The sequence below is a fragment of the Dipodomys spectabilis genome, unplaced genomic scaffold, assembly GCF_019054845.1.
Source record: "Dipodomys spectabilis isolate Male_0828 unplaced genomic scaffold, ASM1905484v1 ptg000526l, whole genome shotgun sequence".
In the NCBI taxonomy this organism is placed as follows: Eukaryota; Metazoa; Chordata; class Mammalia; order Rodentia; family Heteromyidae; genus Dipodomys; species Dipodomys spectabilis.
The window spans coordinates 3,187,836-3,209,319 of NW_024871203.1; the positions used below are offsets into that span (position 1 = coordinate 3,187,836).

The 21,484-nt window shown below is 37.7% G+C and overlaps 1 protein-coding gene across 1 annotated transcript in view; it reads right to left on the bottom strand.

Moving 5' to 3' along the window:
* Positions 1–21,484, bottom strand: part of Phex (phosphate regulating endopeptidase homolog X-linked) — a 209,091-nt gene that overhangs the window by 8,412 nt on the left and 179,195 nt on the right. The window contains exons 17-21 of the mRNA XM_042670171.1: positions 20,643–20,697; positions 11,436–11,503; positions 7,618–7,748; positions 2,954–3,019; positions 1,860–1,964 (exon numbers count right to left, since the gene is read on the bottom strand). Coding sequence (XP_042526105.1) covers positions 1,860–1,964; positions 2,954–3,019; positions 7,618–7,748; positions 11,436–11,503; positions 20,643–20,697 — 425 coding nt within the window. The remainder of the gene's footprint in view (positions 1–1,859; positions 1,965–2,953; positions 3,020–7,617; positions 7,749–11,435; positions 11,504–20,642; positions 20,698–21,484) is intronic.

Below are 21,484 nucleotides of genomic sequence, written 5' to 3' on the forward strand. Positions count from 1 at the left end.
CCCACCCAATGAAATTCAAAGAGATTAGACCGATTTGCAGCAAGAACTTTGTTTTATTTTTATTATCCTTAAGTAGTTATACAAAGGGGTTTCAGCTGACCATGTCAGTTTGTAAGTAGAATGTATCTCGATCGGTATCACCCTTTTCATCATGTAATGGAGAAGTTGAAAGACAGATGGAGATACTTGGCCTCAATGTGGTAAGCATTTGGGAACCTTGTAATATACCAGAAACAAAGTTTAATAAAAGGCTACTTCAGTGCAATATAAAACAGTGATAGAAGATGCTAAAGTGAAGAAAATATGTCATAAGGCTGTTGGGATAATCCAGAGTACATGTTATGGTTTGGCTTCCAATAGTGACATAGGGTAACAAGGATGCTTTGGGCTTGAATTTTCACATCTCCCAAATGTATATATTAAAACCTGAACCCTAGTGTGTGGTGGAAGGAGATGGTACCTTCAGGAAGTACTAGGTTATGAGAGTGATGCCTTCACAAAAGGGATTAGTGCATTCATTAGGAGAAAAAAAAAGGGATAACTAGCTCTCTCCACCACGTGAGGAAATAGCAAGAAGTCAGCAATCTGTAACCCAGACCCAACTGGGTTGTTGTTGTTTATAAGCCTCCTAGTCTATAGTACTATTATAAATAACCTGAACTGCCTACATAAGCAAAAAGAAAAAAACCGGAAGTGGCTCTGTGGCTCAAGTGGTAGAGCGCTAGCCTTGAACTGAAGAGCTGAGGGACAGCACCCAGGCCCAGAGTTCAGACCCCGTGACCGGACCCCCCAAAAAAACGAAAGAAAGAAAGGAAGAAAAGATCTTGAAGGGAGGGAGGAGGGATCAAGGAATGCAATCCTGCTATTCAGTCTATACTATGTGGGAAATGACCTATGTAACTTATGGGCAGAGATGGGAGGGGAAAAGTGGGGAAAGTAGTAAAGAAAGGAATGACATTATCCAAAAAAGAAATGTACTTATTACCTAACTTAGGAAATGGTAACCTCTCCATGCAATAGCTTAATAATAATAAAAGTATTTTAAAAAAAAAAAAATCAAGGATCTCATCTCCAAGTCCTCCAGTACAAACAGAGACAACTGGAGAAAGCTTGGGGAATGAATGAAAAGATTTGAGCAAGCATATATATACATCTTTGCCACCATAAGGCCATAAATCAGAACCTGTAATCAATGCATTGCATCAATGCATTGCCAACTTCTTTGAAAATGTTGCCTATGCATTTGTGACATAAATCAGAGACTCATACTCAGAATAGGGCCTTATTTAGTGTGCATCTTCCTTTCAATTTCTATTCTAAGAACCTATTAAACTCACAAAAGAATGGACTGATGCTCCTTTGCCTTTATTATTGTTTTTTTTCCTGCCCTAATACTCTTTACATATTGATCTAACAGTTGGGAAAACAACTCTGAGGGCCCACCATAGTGACAGAATAAAGTCAGAAAGTGAGGAGGAGAAGCAAAACATAGGAAAGCAAAGAACAAGTTACTGGAAATGGTTAGAGATACTATTGAATACATTAAGAAGTCAAGAGATATTGAAGAACTATCAAGTGAGTTGCCATAGGGACAGTAACCCACTTGATTTAAAATACCAATAAAACTTGATTCAATCAGTTAATTATTTATGTCCCACGGAGCATTAAGATGCTAGTATTTATCCTGAAAATAATTGGCAAGATCAAATTTTAACTAAAATCAAAGTCATACCATTAAACTTTTATTCCAATCTTTTCATTAAAGACACAAGCTAAAGTATCACATTTCATCTTAGACGCTCTTTGTTTAGTTTACTGAGTACCACATTTCATCTTGGACGCTCTGTTAGTTTACTCACATGAGCGTAACTCAGGAAGAAGAGTTGGTTGTTGGTAAATGTGATGCCTGGAAGTAGAGGTTCCTCGACACCCTGCCTTTTGTCATTTATCCACTTCCTGTAAGCCTAAGGGGAGAAGCAGACTAGATGAGCATCTTCCATGATCGTTTTTTCCTCTTTTCTCATCCAACAACAGAGATATCAAACACATAATCCTGCTGTGTGCAAAATACATTGTGCCAAGTTTTCTCTCAAGAAAACAAACACCTGGAAATGCAAATCAATGTCCTTTCACTGAACAGAAAAGCAGGTGCACCTGCAAGATACTACGTAGATACCGAAGCTTCTGGGCCAAAGTCTTCAGATGTCAAAGAGCTCTTCTAAACAACAACCAAAAAAAACCCTGTTCATCTTATTTCAACATTAGACAAAGAAATTTAGCATTGTGGCAAGGCCCTTGTGGCAATAAGTTTGGTGGTCAACATATTATCAAGTTTGCCAACTAACAGGAAATCCCATGATCTGTTATTAAAGCATCATTTTATAAAATTAAGTATAATTTAAATAGAATACAGGAAAGATAAAACCTTGAAGCAACAGCCTGATCTGTAAACTTTATGAAAATCTTTTCATATATCCTTTTTCTTCTTATTTAGCCATAGACCAACAGCTGATGAAAACATCATTATGTACTCCTAGCTGGCGCAATATATAACAACTACTAGCCTCTGGCCATAACTTAGAAGTGTAGTATTTTAAGAGAATATTGTAAAGAATGATATTGAAAGAGTTGTAGTCAAGTAAAACTCATATTAATCTAGCCCCAAGGCAAGTTCTGTACCATACTTTAATATGAATTTGTCCTTTAAATATATGATTCTTGATAACAAATTTTATTTTATTTTTTAGGTAGAATGTATAACCTGAAAAGAAAAAAAAGAAAAATGCAATTCTATGTATCTAATAGAGTATAATAAAGTCACATGAAAAATACAATTTGATTCGCACAGATTCCAGAATACCCAGCTCCTTAAGAACATGTCTATGATGTAAACTGAAGTATAAAGAATTTTATAGCTTAATTTTTTTAATCCTGTAAATGGAGCCATACATACCCTAAAAGCTTCTCTCAGACCACCATTATCAGCAATATTTTCTCCCAGGGTCCTTTTCCCCTTTACCTAACAAAAAGAAAAAAATAGAAGAAAAAAATAGAAGAGAGTTTCAGGGTCAACTATCATTTGGAAAGAGGTATAAATATTGTAGCAAGAAAGGTGTCATATTTTAAAGAGAAGATTATACTCAATACATCAGAGGTAGTCATAACATCTTTCGAGATGGCAAACTAACTCTAGCAAGATGCTCCTGAATATAATAATTACTGATTTCCTTTTGATTCATCTCTTTATCCTCACCAATTTAAGCCAGCTCTGATCAAATATTCTCAGAAATTTTGGTTTAGTGGGAAAAATATAGTAATAGCAATTTATGGATTACTTTCTCTGATTAACTCACATAATTTGAGTATCCTTCTCATTGTGCCTGTGTTTCCCAAAATTTGCCCTCCACACAGGAACAGGAGTTCAAGATCAACCATTATCATTTTACCTTCAACAATTTCCATGAAAAATGTTCTTGGGGAACAAAAATCCAGTAGAAGTGGGACAGACCACAAGGTCAACACTTGCAATATGTGTAATACCCAGCCAAGCATGATGAAGAAACTCTTCTCAACTGTTGCTTAAAATGTTAAATGAGCTAGGATGAAAACATTCTAAATTTATACAGCCCACAAGCTGAAGCTGAGCTGTCAACTCGTTTTTTTGTATATGATTCAAACTATGCCTAGATTTGAATTTTTTCAATTGCTGTGGGGAGAGAGTTGAAAGGACAATATCTTGTGCCACACGGAAATTATATGAAATTCTAACTACACTATGTATAAATCAAGCTTTATTGAAACAATACCTAAACCCATTCATATATACACTGTGTTTGTTCTCTTGCTACAATAGGGGAGGAGTTTACAACTGTGACAGAGACCACACAACCCGCAGAGCATAAAATATTCATTATCTTGTCTATAATAGGCAGTATAATGGCCTCCAAAAGTGATCTACTTTCAAGTCCCTAGACCTGGGAATATGTTACTCTACAATGCCAAAGGGGACGTTTTTTTTTCCAGTCATGGGTCTTGAACTCAGGGCCTGGTCGCTGTCCCCTGAGCTCTTTTTTGATCAAGGCTAGTGATCTACCAATTTGAACCACAGCTCCACTACCAGGTTTTTTGAGTGGCTAATTGGAGGAGGAGTCTCACAGGGACTTTTCTGTCAGGACTGGCTTCGAACTGGGATCCTCATATCCCAGCCCTCCTGAGTAGTTAGGTTTACAGGTGTGAGTCACCAGCACCTGGCAACAAAGGAGACTTTTACAAACTGATATGTCAAGGATCTTAAGATGGGGACATTATCCTGGGCTATCTACATAGTCCCACTATAATTATAAGTGTCTTTATAGGAAGAAAAATGAGGCGAGAGAGTGTCAAAAGAATACAATGTGGCACCCACTGGGCATTACTGGATTTGATGGAGCTATTAGTCAAGGAATGCAAGCAGCCTGTAAAAATTAGAAAATGCAAGGATCAGATTCACTCCGAGTGTCTCTAGAAAGGAACACAGACTAGTTGATACTACATGTTAGGGCAGCGACACATGTGTCACCCTTCTGGCATACAGAATTGTGTAATAGTAAGTTTATGTTGTTTTAAGCCACGAAGTTTTTAGTAACTTGTTACAACAGCCCCAGAAAACTAGCACACCATACTATAAATGTTGAAGCCAGGATTCTACCAACTCTTTAGTTTTAAGATAGCCAATTTGCCGTGGTATCAAACAACACGAATAAAAATGGATCTTTAGTAAACATTATTCACTACAGTCACGCAGGAACCCTGTTCAATTTAGTCTCTAAGAATTACCACTCGATTTACATGGTTCTTTCTTTTCTGTAATCCTATCAAGATAAGAACTATTATTACCACCCTTGTTTAACAAATGAGGATCTGAAGCACAGAGTGTGTAGCAGATGTTGTTGAAACCCCATAGGACATCTCCTTTTCTACTGGGACTGTATGCCCATTCCTGTCGCTACCAATAGCTTGGGAAGATGAATCTAGAGATTGCTAGGAGCTCATACTCCATCTTCCAGTGGCATATGAAACATGTGGAACAATCTAGCCCCTTGCCATTGAACTAAACAACTTCTGTGGTACAATTCATGCTCCAGAACCTTCTGTGGGATCAGGATAGGAATACATTTTCCCTGAAACCACCATGTTTTTCTCTGTTTCTTACAGGTTTTTCAGAAAACTGCTTCTCAATAAATCATTGACCAAAGGAACCCCTTCTGGAACTTGGCTTCTACTGAACCTGATGTAAGGCAGTCATTAAATAAACTGATCACATTTATCAGGGATTTAAATCTAAGCAGTCCACTGTCTTCAGACCCTTTGTTCTCTAAGATATACCTTCTCAAGTCCTCTTGGCTATGACATTGATGTTTATATCCACTTACACATGAATCTCTCATTTTTCACTCTTAATTTTATATTGAAATTAGAGGCTTTTAGAGTACCCTTATCCCTCTGGCTTTTTGTACTCTGAGCAATTTCAGCAGAGTAAAATGGCCTGAGGTTTAGCCTCTCATGACTCATGGTGCTTTACTCCCCAAAGGAAGCCACTCACTCTCCAGTGGGAATGAGACTAAAGCAGTTTCGGGATGGTTGAGTGAATTTATGCTGAGACGGCATGCCCTTTCTATCGTCCTTGTGACAAAGGGACACATTTGTCAGAATTAAGTTTCAATATCTGGCACTTTAGGTAAAATGGGTGCTGAAGAATAATCCACCTATATATCACCTAGGTATAACAAGAACTTAAATAAGAGACTCAGAGCATGGTATGGAGAAAAGAACATAGATCCTAGCGTCAAATAGATCTAAAGAAATCTAGACTACCACCATGGGCATCAGGTCTCTTTGAACCTCCATTTTCTCCTATGTAAAATATATTCATACCTAGTAATATGGACTCCTTGCCAGATGAGTATGAAGATTACATTCATTTCATTAAGTGGAGCGTATCACTTCCATTACTACAGATAATGCCACCGGGAAATATTTATTTTCTTCCTCTAAGAAAACTGTTATTATATAGTTTTTTCAGCCCCAAAACTGGTTTCTTTTCTCCTAGGGTATGATACCTATGAAATATGCCACAAAAGGTCAGAAATATTAACTAACATTGACTGAGAACTTCTTGTTCATTACTTTACTCGTTTAATTCTCACAATAAACTGAGTTCAGTTGAAGACACTGAGACTTGGGGATATTACATAACTCACCTAAATTGCTAAATCTAAACATTCATCTCAGTGTATATGAGATTCTAACTTTTCTTTGACTAACACATGGTATTTTATCTATTCGTGGCATACAAAATGACACTTAGATTCATATGTATATATTGTGTCATGACTAAATCACTGGAATCAGCACATCTTCACCTTAAACTCTTAGGATTTCTTCATAGTGACTATATTCAAAAGCCTCTTTTCTAGCATTATGGACAACTTTATTCACCCTATAGCACAATAAAACACAAGAAGTTATTCCTTCTGAGAGCAGCAAGATCTGGTGCATTTAAGATGGAATGGCTATGGATAAGAATTTATTACTTCAACCCAACAATAATACTGCACCAACTGATAACCTCCCCCCACTCGCCCTCTTCCCAGCTACTCTGCAGCTTCTGTTGACCACTATTGTACTCTCCGCTTCCATGAGGTTCCAATTTTTCTTGGGATGCTACAGATGGAACTCAGGGCCTCATGTGTATAAGTCCTCTACTATTGAGCTACAAAGTCCCAGCCAAAGACTCAAATTTTTGTCATTCTATTCATGGACAAAAATACTTTTGGAAGAAAAAGGAGTTGAACTCTCATATAAAACTCCATAGGAAAAAATAAATTTTACATGCATAAAGATTGAAAGAGGGAAAGGGAGACATGGTTCAAAAAGAATTGTACTCATTTTGATTCACGTAACTGTAACCCATCTGCATATCACCTTAATTCTGAATAACAATAAAAATAAATGTTTTAAAAAGACTGAAATGGAAAATAGCAAAATAATAAAACCTTACCAGAAAAAAATAAGTGACACAATATATAATATAGGTGTTCAGAACCAAGAATGTAAATGCAAAGACTATTCTCAGAGAGATAGGTACCTTGAATTTACAAAAAATAATTTTAATCTGTGTGTCAAAAGATACTATATACATCAAGGAAATGGAAACAAAAATGAAAACAGATACAATAGACAAAGTCCAAAGAGTGAGTAAGGTATTGAAGGATACAGATAACATGAATAATAGATTAAATTTTTCCATCTATAATAAACTATTTTTCCTTGGCCAGTACCACAGCTTGAACTCAGGCCTCAATACTAACACAGTTTGTTTGCTCATGGTTGACCTCTACCATTTGAGCAAGGCTTCAAGCTAAGCTTTTCTGCTTAACTGGGGATGGAATCTCAAGGACTTTTTTGCCTAGGCTGACTTTGGGGTGAACTCAAGAATGTGCATTTCAAACAAGCTCCCAGAAAAGGCAAATGTTGATCTCCGAAGCACACTTTTGAGAACCAAGTCTAAAGCAAGCAAATGTCCAAATAAGGAAAACTGACCCCCAAGATTCCCCCCTTAACCACAGCTGTACTCACATTTAAGCCAGCCTTCTTCCAATAATAGTTGCTATACTGGTTAATCATACATTTGGTTTTTTCCTTAAACTTTTCTTCTGAGTCCAGAGACCACCAAGGATCTAGGTTTCCATTTTTATCATATTTTCTGCCTAGCAGAAAGGAAAGGTTAAAAGACATTGGTGTTATTTATGGAAACTAAACTTTTTCATCTTCTCTTCCCTCACCTCCATAAGCTTTCAAAATACAGTCCCAACAAAGAACACCTCCTGAGAGCAGCTCCTGCATTCTCTCCAGTGTCACAGGTTAATTATAAGAAGGGGGGAAAGTGGAAGAAGATTGAAGATATTCTTTCCTCCTAAGGAACAAAGTGAATTTTAGAAATGAGATTCACCCCTTCTCCACAGGTACCAGCCTTCCCCAATCTTGAATTCCATGCTTTCACTACATCCAACCCAAAATGTTTTCTAGGTCATGAAATTGAATGCTTTCATTCAGAAACCCGTGAACTTCTAAACAATCCATAGGAATAACGGAAGAACCCAGTGAATCATCCACACCATAGGACAACAGGCCTCTAGGAACCTGTTTTCTTTGAGCTGCCAAGAACCAAGAGACACATAAACCTTCTGTTATGAATCATCCTACAGTGATCACTGTAGCTGAAAGACCCATCTGTCCTGCTTGGACAAGGAAGGTTGCTCTAAAAAGAGTGCTTGGAACAGAAATGGAAATCTCCAAGACATAACGGGAATAAATCATTAGTTTGACATGATTTCTTGGTAGAAGCTTATTCACTCATCTCCTCCACCCCCTTCAAAATAACAGTTTGTGTGCATCTATGCTATCTGCCATATTCAAGGTTACTTTTAGATTCAGGGCATAGGGGTTTGTTTGTTTGTTTTGTGCCAGTCCTGGGGCTTGAACTTGGGGCTTGAGTGCTGTCCCCGAGCTTTCTTTCTTTTTAATAGCACTTTATTGTTATTATTAAGGTGTTGTACAGAGGGGCCCTTTCATAACCCCTGAGCTTTCTTGCTCATGGTTAATGGTCTACCACTTGAATCATGGCTCTACTTCTAGCTTTGTGGTGGTTAATTGGAGATAAGAGTCTCATGGACTTTCCTGCCTGGGCTGGATTTGAACAATGATCCTCAAATTATAGCCACCTGAGGAGCTAGAATTACAGGCATGGGTCACTGATGCCTGGCCTCAGGGCATAGTTGTAATTTAATTATACAGAGAATTTATAAGAATGCCCCGTAAGCAAGAGTACTCTAAAAAAAAAAAAAAGAGGATACCAACCATATGGCTCAACCACATTAGTTTTAGGCATACAGCCAAAGGAGTGCAAATCAATATACAAGAAAGAGATATACCTACATGCCCATGTTTATTGCAACTCTGTTCACATTAGCCAAGCTGTGTAATCAGTCAAGGTACCCAACAAGTGATGTATGGGTCAATAAAGAAAATATGGTGGGCTGGGAAGGTGGCTCAGTGGTAAAGTGCTTGCCTTGCATGCATGAGGACCTGAGTTCAATTCCTCAGTACCACATAAGCAGAAAAAGTCGGAAGTGGCTCTGTGCTCAAGTGGTAGGGTGCTAGCCTTGAGCTGAGGTGCTGAGGGACAGTGCCCAGGCCCAAAGTTGAGGCCCAATGACTGTCAAAAAAAGAAAGAAAGAAAGAAAGAAAGAAAACATGGTATATATGTACAATGGAGTATATCTCAGCCAGAAAGAGAATTGAAATTATAGCATCTGCAGGAAAACTGATAGAACTGGAAATTATAACATTTTGTGAGATAAACCAAACTAAAAAGGTCAAATATCACATTTTTTCACTTATTTGTGGAGTCTATATTAAAAATTATGATTATGATAATGATAATAATAATAACACAAATGTAAAGAAGGTATACTATGGGTGATCACTGGGTCAGAGAAAGGAAAGAATATTGAGAGGTGAAGAGGACTGAAGTATGCTACATATATGTATATGTATCTACATACATGTGGATATACATATATGTGTGTGTATATAAAGATACATATATGGATATATAAATATATTATATATACATAAATATGAGATAGATAGATGATAGATAACTAATCAGATCATGAAATTAACCACTTTTTTTGCAAAAGGGGGGAGGGTTGAGCAAGGAGCTAGCGGCTCACTCCTAGCTACTTAAGAGATTGAGATCTGAAGGTTATGGTTCAAAGTCAGCCTGGGCAGGAAAGTCCATGACACTTATCACCAACTAAACACCAAAAAGCCAGAAGTGGAGCTGTAGTTCAAATGGTAGAGCATTAGCCTTGAGCACAAAAGCTTGGAGACAGTACCCAGCCATAGGACCAGCACAAAAAATGGGGTGATGGAGAGAAGATAGTGATACAATGGAGGGGGATGAACTTGTTCAAAGTATGCTGTACATACTTGTGAAATGAAACCCCTTCATATTACTAATGGATGCTAATACAAAACTAAAATTAAAAAAGAACGAGTTTACAAGGAACCTCCCCTCAGCAAAGATGTTAATTGGTACAATCCAAAGCTCTTTAATAAGGCTACATGCTACTAATACCACCTCTTGGGATAATATGGAATCTCTGTCCTCCACCCACTAACCAAATGATGTGTAGTTACTGGACATGTATTGGTTGCCAAGTGAAATTGCCATAATTACATTCTGTCCTTTAGGACAGACTCCAGAAAGCCTCCAGAAGCTTCGGGGGGGGGGGGGGGTAGGAGAGGGAGGAGAAATGTACTTAAATTACCTAGGGAAAAAAGGCCCCAAAGCAATTGATTTCCACTTATTTTTGTTTTGTAGTTGACTCTTTTCAGATCTAACATCCTAAAGCAGAAAGCCTAGCTCTGTTGAGTCAGATGACTACAAGGCAGCTACATTTTAACAGGGAAGGAGAAATGAGGGGAGAAAAAAAAAACTAAGTGATTAAGAAAGAGCTAATAGAGTATAAAAAGAACTATCCAAAAGATAAAGAGCACAAAGGGTCTCTACTCCTGCTGTAGGTATCCAGAAAAGGTCCTCTTCTAGACAATATTGTCTTGGGCCAGCTGGGTTCTTCAAACTGCTTGCAAATCATTGTGTGGATGTGAATATGATAGCAATTTGATGCCAGTTAATAAGCATCAGAGATTTTTTTGTGGCTTTCCAATAATACTCCAAAGTTTAAAAAAAGAGGATGCTAATTAGAAATGAGGTCTCACAAGGTGATTATTTGCTTAGGTTATATTTTGCTCTCTCCTTTTGCTTAAAAATTATCAGGCTATACCACATGTTCTGTATTATGCATGATTAGAAATACAATATTCTATTAAAACAGTTTTAAACAAGTATTGTAAAACAAACTCTGAATATAAACCAGTCTAAGGAAGAACAGAGATTAAGCATTATTTATTCCTTAATATTATATGAAAAAACTAGCCAGTCACATCACATACAATCATTGAAGCAAAACTCCCACCTCTACAAATAACATCCCAAGATGTTAAAGACAACAACAAACAAAGAAGAGAAGATATAATGCAATTCCTGTGAACATTTTGGCCTCTCTGGCAATCGTGATCCAAATACAAAGGTAATTTCATTGAAATTACACATTTTTCCACTGTATCTTGATAATCAAAGGAAGAGTTACTTACATATTGCAAGCTATTACAGCAAGACATATGGGAAAGTTTTCAATCAACAATCAGATTACTTTGGGTAGTCTTTAATCTGTGATAATTCCACAATGCAAATATAATAACAATTAACACACATACAGCCAGCATTATTAGAATAACATCAGCTTATAAAATGAACTACTACTTACCATTATTATCAAATCCATGTGTAAATTCATGTCCAACAATTACTCCTATAGCACCATAACTCAGAGATCTATGTCATAAATACATAATTTAGAGAAAATTATAAGCACAAATCTGAAAGCATAATCAACTTTAATTTTTCAATGAAACGCCAAAATAATATTTTCTAACAGCCATAGTAATAAAAAGCTAATACCCAGGCTGGGAATGTGGCTTAGTGGTGAACTGCTTGCCTAGCATGCATGAAGCCCTGGGTTCAATTCCTAAGTACCACATAAACAGAAAAAGCCAGAAATGGCACTGTAGCTCAAGTGGTAGAATGCTAGCCTTGAGCAAAAAAGAAGCTCAGGGATAGTGCCCAGGCCCTGAGTTCAAGCCCCAGGACTGGAAAAAATGAATACCCATAACAGTATAAAAATTATGTAAACATATACCCTTCTAATCAAAATGGGCAAAGAAAGTATAAATTTTCACATTGTCATTGTGACCTTTTTATAGATCTTAATCTTCAAACTTTTTATGTAACAGAGCTAATTCTGAAGTCCCTTCTATCCCTAAAACTTCTGTGATTCTATCTCTGCACTAGTGATATTTTAAATTTATGAACACCTAAAATAAGGCTTGAAAAGATCCTGTCAGTAAATATACTATTTATATTTTTTATCTGAGAACTTGTTGAAGATTCACTATAATCTTAGAAGTTAAATTGTTTTCCAAATGTAGTCATAAAAAAGGAATGGAACAAAGATTAAAAGGGATCACTCTGTTTTCAAAAGTAGTCACGTTCCTCTGTTTCTGTGGCAGACAAGCTGACAACTGAATAGCAAAGATGGAAAAGCCTTAATCAGATATGGAAAATATATTACATTATTTTTCCTTACTTCTTCAACAGCCTGCAGTAGATTATCTACAATGGTGGCCACCAATAACTCCACCTGTCCCTGAAGGCCACTTGTTCTCCCTTCCCATTAAGAAGTGATCTGTTTCCTTGACTTTGAATTTGGATTGACCTTGGGACTTGGAATCAATAGAATACAAAGGAAAGAGTCAGGTTTGACTTCTTAAGAAGACTTGCTGAAACCACCATATAAAGAAGTTGAACTACTCAATTGGAGGAAAGAAGACAAGAGACACAAGAAAGAGAGAAAGGCCCTGCCAGGACCCGTGCATTAGAGTCAGCATAATGAGTGAGTGAAGTCATCTTATAGCCTCCTGTCCTATGGAGCTGTCCCAGGCAACACCATTCAAAAAAGAGACAAGCTGTCTCAGCTTGTTCCTGCCCAAATTCCAAAAGCATGAGCCCATAAATGAATGGCTTCCTGGTGTGCTTTGTTACATAGTGCTAGATAACTGAAACAAAACTCACACACATTATGTAAACAAATCAGTAATGGAATTTCCATGTGTGCCTATGTGTGTGTGTGTGTGTGTGTGTGTGTGCGTGTGCGCGCGCGCGCATGCGTATTTCCTGTCTCAAGCATAATTTGCTTTCCTTTTGTGGAAATAAATACCATTTTATTATCTTTTTTTATTGTGAAAATACCATACAGAGGTGTTACAATTACATGGGCAAGATAATGGAGTACATTTCTTATCAAGCATTGTTGCCTCCTCCTTTGTTTCCCCAAACTATCCCATTTTATTATCTTAAATGCAGTTCCTTTCCCCCACATCTTTACTGACATCAATTAATTGTGCAAAGACGTTTCATTTTTAAATGGCCATATGCATGCAATGTACCTGATCACACTCAACCATCTCCTACTTCCCAAACCAATCTTAATAAGCTTCATTATTTCATTTTCACAAATGTATAGAGGGTACTTTTACCCTATTTCTCTTCTTTCTCTCTCTCCATTTTTCCACTTTCACTTTCCCTCACACCACTACTCTTTATTATTCAAGTTTTCAGTGAGTTGTATTTTGCTATCTTTGCTAGATTTCAAAGATGAACATGTAAGTAGGTACATAAAAGATTGATATATAAATCACATTTATGTGAATTTAATTATATGTAAACAAAATATAATTAAATATAAAATATACTTCATGAATATTATATACATAATTCACATAAATAAATGGTTACAATAGTAGAATTTGAGAGGATTGAGGTATGCAGAATGTTAGAAGGTGAACTGTACCAAAATACATCGCACCTGTGAATGAGCATGGCAAAACAAAACTCAACTGTGACTGACATGAAGGCCAAGCCCTTATCGACTTGGTTAATACTAAATTCTCTTACTTAGTATAAATTAGAAAGTTTATCCTTTAACTACTGGCTAATTTACTTTACCGGTGCATACAAGTGACAGGTCTGTAAGTAACTTATTTAAATCATTTAACCTGTGCATAAAGATTATAATTTATTATCCTTAGTGTGCAGATCCTTTATAAGATTTGTAATTATGCTAAAAATATTCCACACTTGGCTCCTGAAATGCCACATCGAAGTCACCCAGCAAATAGATAGGACCCAGAACTGGAAGGAACAGAAATTTTTGAAGCAACATGTTATTACAGGACATAATGATCCTTAACATGCTAATTGTTTGTCTCAACTATACCCAAGAAAGTGCTATAAGATTTAATTTTTCCCCTTGGTAGCAATTCTTTCCTTTGTTATTTCTTTCCTGCAAGGTAATTTGCATTTGAAAAAAATACTTCCTACTGTTTTTCCATCATTGAAAACCTTCATTAAAGAAGTAAGAGTAAAATTATGCATCTCAATCACACAGCTATGTAGCAGTGTGGGAAAAAACTTGTAATTTTACATAGTACTAATTTTTACAGCAGTAACTATCACTGTGCAGGTTGTAATATTTCATTTTTCCAGACTTTTCAGTCCTGAGAACGAACAACACAGTCTTCTCCAATCCCCAATCAATGCTGTTGACTGGCTGAATTTAAGAGGCAAACAATGGAAGCTTATAGAAACTGCTCTGAAATAAAGGTTTCTTAAGAGAGACTGCTCTTAAAATCTTCCTATGTGCAAAGGGAAATAAGAAAATTCAAAAACTGACTGAGGCATCCTAAATTTCAATGCTCACAATCTTTTTGACAAGAGACAATATAAAAGCAGTTTTATGTGACTACTACCTAATAATGATATTTTGTGATATTAAATCTCTACCTTTCACTTTATCAATGGACGTTATTTAAATTAACATGTCATAAGACATTAAACTCATATACCTTTTAAAATCCAAGAAGCTGGTCAGAAACTAGAAGATTTCCTATAGTGAAGATCTAGCCTTCCAAAAATCAAATGGAGAAGATGATAATTTTACTATCTCCTCAGTTTCTCTTTTGTTCATATTCTCTGGTGGGCTTAGCACATTCACAGAATTTGTTGCCAATAATAAAAACAAGTATATTGCTCTCTGGACTCAAGAATGATCTCACACTCTTAATCAAGTTTCTGCCTGAAGCAGAAAATCATAAAATTCTCTGAGTGAGAAGTGACTTTAGGGTCATTTAGTTCAACTCCTTAAAAGTGTGAACCTATCTCTAAAAACTTGTTCAAGCTAGGCATGGTGACACTCACTTATAATCCCAGTTATGGGGTAGATTGACACAGGAGGACCAAAAGTTCCACGTCAGCCTGGGGAACTTAGTGGGATCCTATCTGAAAATAAAATTTTCCAAAAAGGGTAGAGCATTGTGATACATGCCTATAATCCCACTACTTGAGAGGTTGAAGCCAAAAGATGCAGAATTCAAGGCTAGCCTGAGTTACATCGCATGACCCCTAACTCAAAATCCCAAAACCGAACGACCAAAACCCATTCAGAAGACCTTATAATATCTGCTTAGGATTCCAGTGAACAGGAGATCACCCCTTCTGAAGTAGCATATGACTTCTTTGGGTGGTTCTAAATGAAACAGCTATTCCTACAGTAAAATTTCTTTCCAGTGTCTTCAATCTTTTGGGCCGGTATCATCTCTAGTTGAATATCTGCTGATTCCCCTAACTATAGTCAATTCACCACTGGAATTTTCCTTCAAAACTTTGAAAACCAATACAAGTGTCCACCTTCACAGTGTTCTCAAGTTCTCTCAATTCTTTGGCACTCCAAACCAATCTTTCTCAAAGCATAGACGAAAGAGTAGGGACCTCTGGGTTCAACACACTTAAATAGCTTTCTTTCTTACTGAACTTTTGGGAAATGAGTATTGCGATTCTCCGAAACAGAAAAAATGGAAGGATGACTGCTGTTTCTCAGAACATACACTTTTGGGAAATGTTGTCTTAGTTCATTTACAATCCTGATTTTTTCCTCTAGAAATTATTTGGCTTGTTCCTGTCTTCATAATTAGACCGAACATTCAGGTTAGAGCTAAGTTACCCAGTGAGAAGAAATGGTATCCACTCTTTTGGTTCTGGCGGCTGTCCATCAGTCACTACATAATAGATGGATGTGTGAAAAGCCAGTTCACTAGCACTTCCAGAATCTCTATATTTCCAATGCAAAATACCCAAATGACACTTAAGAGCTATACATTGGGTGGATATCTCAGTAGAGGATGAGTGAGGACATAGAATTCTTCAGGGAAAAAATACAAAACTTTCTTCCATTCATGTTTTATCTTTGACTCACCTACAATAACATTAATTTCTAAGTTTCTATGGTTCTTTACTTTGATGGCAGAAAATCAGACTCATGGACCCAATAAACAAATGATTGGCTCAAGAACATCCAAATTTAACCCAACTATTTCCAAGGATCCACCTACATAACCACAATAATAGAAATGCAGTTCAACTGTTAATGATGAGCAGAACCAAGTCTCATTCAGTTTGAAGCAATCTTAGAGAATATCTTTTGTGTGTGTGTGTGTGAAAATACTGAACAGAAGGGTTACAATTACATGGGCAAGATAATGAGTACATTTCTTTTTCTTTTTTTTGGGGGGGGGGGTCCGGTCATGGGGCCTGAACTTTGGGCCTGGGCGCTGTCCTTCAGCTCTTCAGCTCAAGGCTAGCGCTCTACCACTTGAGCCACAGCGCCACTTCCGGCTTTTTTCATTTTTGCTTTATGTGGTGCTGAGGAATTGAACCCAGGGCCTCAGGCATGCAAGGCAAGCACTTTACCACTGAGCCATTTCCCAGCCCATGAGTACATTTCTTATCAAGCATTGTAGCTTCCTCCTTAGTTTCCCCTTCCCATCCCATTCCCCCCCCCCCACCCCCCAACCCTCCCCCCCCAAAAGTTGTAAAGTTCGTTTTCGACATGACTTGTACATCTCATTGTTGCAATGGGTCCACCTGTATCCCTATTTAAACGATTTGTTTTTTTCCCTTCCCCTCCACAAATTATACCAATATCAAATACAGTGAAAGCAGGGGTTATACCGTGGGGGAGGGACATACAAGGCAACAAAGAAATCATCTTATAAATGCGTTAGAAACAATCGCATAAAAGAAAAAAACCATTTGAATACATATCTTAGGGTTCATTTCCCTAACATCACATTATCTGACCTTTTCTGCTTGACTCAGTCATATACTAGTTATTGCAAATAAGGGAAACCATGGGACCTATGTTTCTTTGGGCCTGGCTTACTTCACTTAATATAATTTTTTCCAAGTCTTTCCAGCTAAGTAAGATATGGAACCAACCCAGATGCCCCTCAGTAGATGAATGGATCAAGAAAATGTGGTATATATACACAATGGAATTCTATGCCTCCATCAGAAAGAATGACATTGCCCCATTTGTTAAAGAGAATCTTATACATTTAGTTTTATCAAAAAAAAAAACAAAAAAACATTTAGGGCTGGGAAGGTGGCTCAGTGATAGAGTGCTTGCCTTCCATGCATGAGGCCCTGGGTTCAATTCCTCAGCACCACATAAGCAAAAAGAAAAAAGCCAGAAGTGGTGCTGTGGCTCAAGTGGTAGAGCGCTAGCCTTGAGCTGAAGAGCTGAGGGACAGCGCCCAGGCCCAGAGTTCAGGCCCCACGACCAGACCCCCCCCAAAAAAAGACATATAATATATACAAAATATAGAATATGCATATATTCTAAAATAGTACTTCCTTGGTGTGGACTTTATTAATGGTGCCATGTCCATTCACCATCCATCATGTCTCAGCATACTAATCTAACTGCTTCCAAATGGCAGATTACTCTCTCTAGCTATAAGGAATCTAATGCCCTAGGTTAGGTACTGCTAGTAAGTTAACACCCATCAATCAAGAAAGTAGAAGCCCTCAATTAATTATGGAGCATGAGCAGTAGGACAAATAGCCCAGTTCTCAATGGCATGTTATCTAGTTCCCAGACCAAACTGAGTACCAGTTTCCTATGCTGATGATTGGGAGCTAGAATAATGGCTGCCAAAAGATGTCCTCAATACTAATTCCTAGAACATGTGAAAATGTTGTTACCTGACAAAGGGGAATTAAGATTACAAATGGAATTAAGGTTGCTAATAAGTGGACCTTACAACAGAGAGATTATCCTGGATTACTGGGGAGGACACAATATGACCGTGACAGAAATATCACAGTGAAACACTTAGGTACAATTACTTTACACTCATAAAAATTTAAAAAAAACATTTAGAAATTTTAAAACTGAGCTGTGAATTATCCATTCTAACTTGGTTGTATACTTTTATTTTATTTTTATTTTTGCCAGTCCTGGGGCTTGAACTCAGGGCCTGGGCACTGTCCCTGAATTTCTTTTGCCCAAGGCTAGCACTCTTGATTTTTAAAAGACGGTATGTGTACTTTCTGCTAGAACAGTGGAATTATTAAAAACAAATTTTAAATAAAATGTTCAAGTAAGAGAGAGGTGAGATTCTAAAAGAGATTTGGTCATGAGGCTTTAAAGATAAAGAAGGCCAAGAGCCAAGGAATGTGGGACCCATCTAAAAGCTCTGAAATAAAGACATCAATTTTTCCTAAAGCTTCCAAAAAAGAAATGTAGTCCAGACAACACCTTGATATTAGCCAAGTGACACTTAGGTCGGACTACACAGCTGTAAGCTAAGAAATTGATGTTGTTTTAAGCCACTGTGCTGGATATGAATCATTGGGGCAGCCATAGAAGACTCATAGGACACAATTTATTGGCTTCCTTCCCTCCCCACCCCCCTTCCCCACTCCTCTAGCAGTATTGCCTGGTACCACCTTCCAAATGAACTACTTACACTCAATTCTCTTCACAGAAGGAAGCTTCTGTGGAAGCCCAAGTCAAATCACTACCACAAATAATTAGTATACCCTTGGCAGATGAGCAGAATAGCTCAAGAGCTATGTACATATGACCATATAAGATGATGCTAAACAAAATGAACTCCAAGACATGGTCACAAGAGGTTTTTCTTTGTTGTTGTTGTTCTCAATGTACTATGTGATTTCTTTTTTCTTTTGTGTTCTTTTTTTCCCCCTACAGTTTATCCCCTGTTGTCACTGTATTCAATTTTGGTGCCCTGGGTATTGTATATACGTTTATCTGAACCAGGGAAGGGAAGGATGACAACAAAATGGTGAGACAAAGGACAAAGGGGAACCAATGCAACAGCAACACTTACTCGACAATATTTTGGAAATGATCTGTACAACTTGGAAGGGGATGGGGAGTAGGGAAAGAGGGAGAAAAATGAGGGAGGGAGTAACAAGTTCGACAAATGTACTCACTACCTTACTTATGTAACTGTAACCCCTCTGTACAGCACCTTGACAAATTTTTTTAAACTACCACATATTTCTTTGATTTATACATGTATGCAATCCCATGTCTATTTAATCTATATTAACATATGTAAGTTGTCATATATTCAAACCAAAACACAAGAGACTCAACTTTTAAACCCAGGCGGCGGTAGCTCATGCCTGTAATCCTAGCTACTCAGGAGGCTAAGATCTGAGGATCTCAGTTCAAAGCCAGCCAGGGCAGGAAAATCCATGAGACTCTTATCTCTAATTAACCACCAGAAGACCAGAAGTGGCACTGTGACTCAAATGGTAGAGTGCTCGTCTTGAGCTGAAGAGCTGAGGGACAGTGCCCAGGCCGACAAGCCTCACAACCGACAAAAAAAAAAAAAGAGAGGCTGGGAAGGTGGCTCAGTGGTAGAGCGCTTGCCTTGCATGCATGAGGACCTGGGTTCGATTCCTCAGCACCACATAAGCAAAAAGAAAAAAAAAGAGAGAGACTCAACTTCTAAAATCAGGACTAAATTTTCCATGCATTAAAACACCAGAGCCACACAAAAGCATATGAGAAAGTGGTGATATAATTGACAATTAATATTTTGAGAATCCCCACTGTATGTAGAAATAATGAATTATGTAAGTTTACAATCTGTTATTAATGGTCTTTAAATATATGGTTCTTAAGTGCAAACACTGTCAATTTTGACCTATTCTATAACTATGCAGATTGTATTTCTAGAGGCAACTTTGATCATCTTAATTGCTTAAAAACTTAAGTATTTTCTCTTGTCTATTAGTACCCAAACTCCTCATCTGACATTCAGAGCCCTTGAATATCCGACCTAAAGCTTCTTTTGCAGATTCCTTTTCCTCTACTTCCCTTCATATGACACTTTGGTCAGCCAGATTAGACTTTTGTCTCTATGATCTGTTTTTCTTCATGTTCTCATGTTGTTTCTTTCCCTGGAAAGGTTTTAGACCATCGCCTACTCAAATCCTAACAGCTTTCAACTGAATGAAAACCACCAGCTAAGTGTTGGTGGCTCACACCTGTAATCCTAGCTACTCAGGAGGCTGAGCTCTGAGGATCACCGTTCAAAGCTAGCGCATGAAGGAAAGTTAGTGATACTCTCATTTCCAATAAACCACCAAAAACTATAGAAAGAAAAGCCTGAAGTGGAGCTGTGGCCCAAAGGGTAGAATAGTAACCTTGAGCAAAAAAGAAAGAAAGAAAAGGAAAGAAACAAAACTCAGGTCCTATGTTCAAGACCCAGGACTGGCACAAAAAAAAGGAGAAGAAAAGCACAAATATATAAGCTGACTTTTCTATCTAGCTGTTCACTCTTGCAATAAGGGTCAGAAAACAAAGACCTAATAGAAAACAAAAAGACAAAAGATAGAAAGAGTAGAGCCAACCCATGTCCTCTTTCTGCTGAACAACCATTAGCTTTGATTCTTTGGCTGTGTATTATGTCCTTTGCCAAAGCAACATGATCTTCCTTGCTAATTTGTCAATAACTGATTTTCTTGCTAATTTACTCACCGAGGATATTCGGTTCCCCAAAAGAAAGGCTTCTGGAGCTCTCCTGCTGGAAATCCTTGGAGAAAGACAAACAAACAAAAAAATGTTAAATAGGACTATAGAGAGAGTAATTCAATGATGAGTTCCAGGTTTGAGTGACTGCCTGAAGCTCCCAATTACTGATCTGAAAGGCACTTCTTATAGATCCAGCTCCCTCTAGGAGATCAAAATATCTAACTCAATTTGAAATAAGTGCATGGAATCATTCCAAAGACATAGCTTGCACTATTGGCACTGTCCAACCCATTGTGAACTAGGCTCCTTCCTATATAGAAAGTACATATGCTTCAGGCTGGTCAGCAGTTTCTTCTGATACAGAAAGGTCTACTCCCTGGGCATACCACCAGTGCAGCCACACAAGCCTGGCACACAGAAGGGTATCCCACCTGGTTTAATACACGAGTTTCAGTGTCTTGAAATCCACACCTCTTGCCGCTACTAGGGCTTAACTCAGACCCTGGATGCTGTGCCTTAGTGTTTTGTTTTGTTTTGTTTTGCTCAAGCCTGGTACTTTTACCACTTGAGCCATAACTCCACTTCCAGCTTTTTAAAAATTGTTTAATTGGAGATAAGAGTCTCATGGACTTTTCTGCCCAGGCTGCCTTCAAACCTCAATCCTCAGATCTCAGCCTCCTGAGTAGCTAGGATGACAGGTGTGAGCTACCGGCACCCAGCTAGGGTCTTGAAATTCTGAAAATACACAGTGGGGTTTTTTTTAATGGACTGCTGTGTTAAGAAGTGAAATAAGAAAAACAAAAGAAGTGAAATAAGGGGTGGGGAGGGGTTGGGAGAGATGGAGGAGA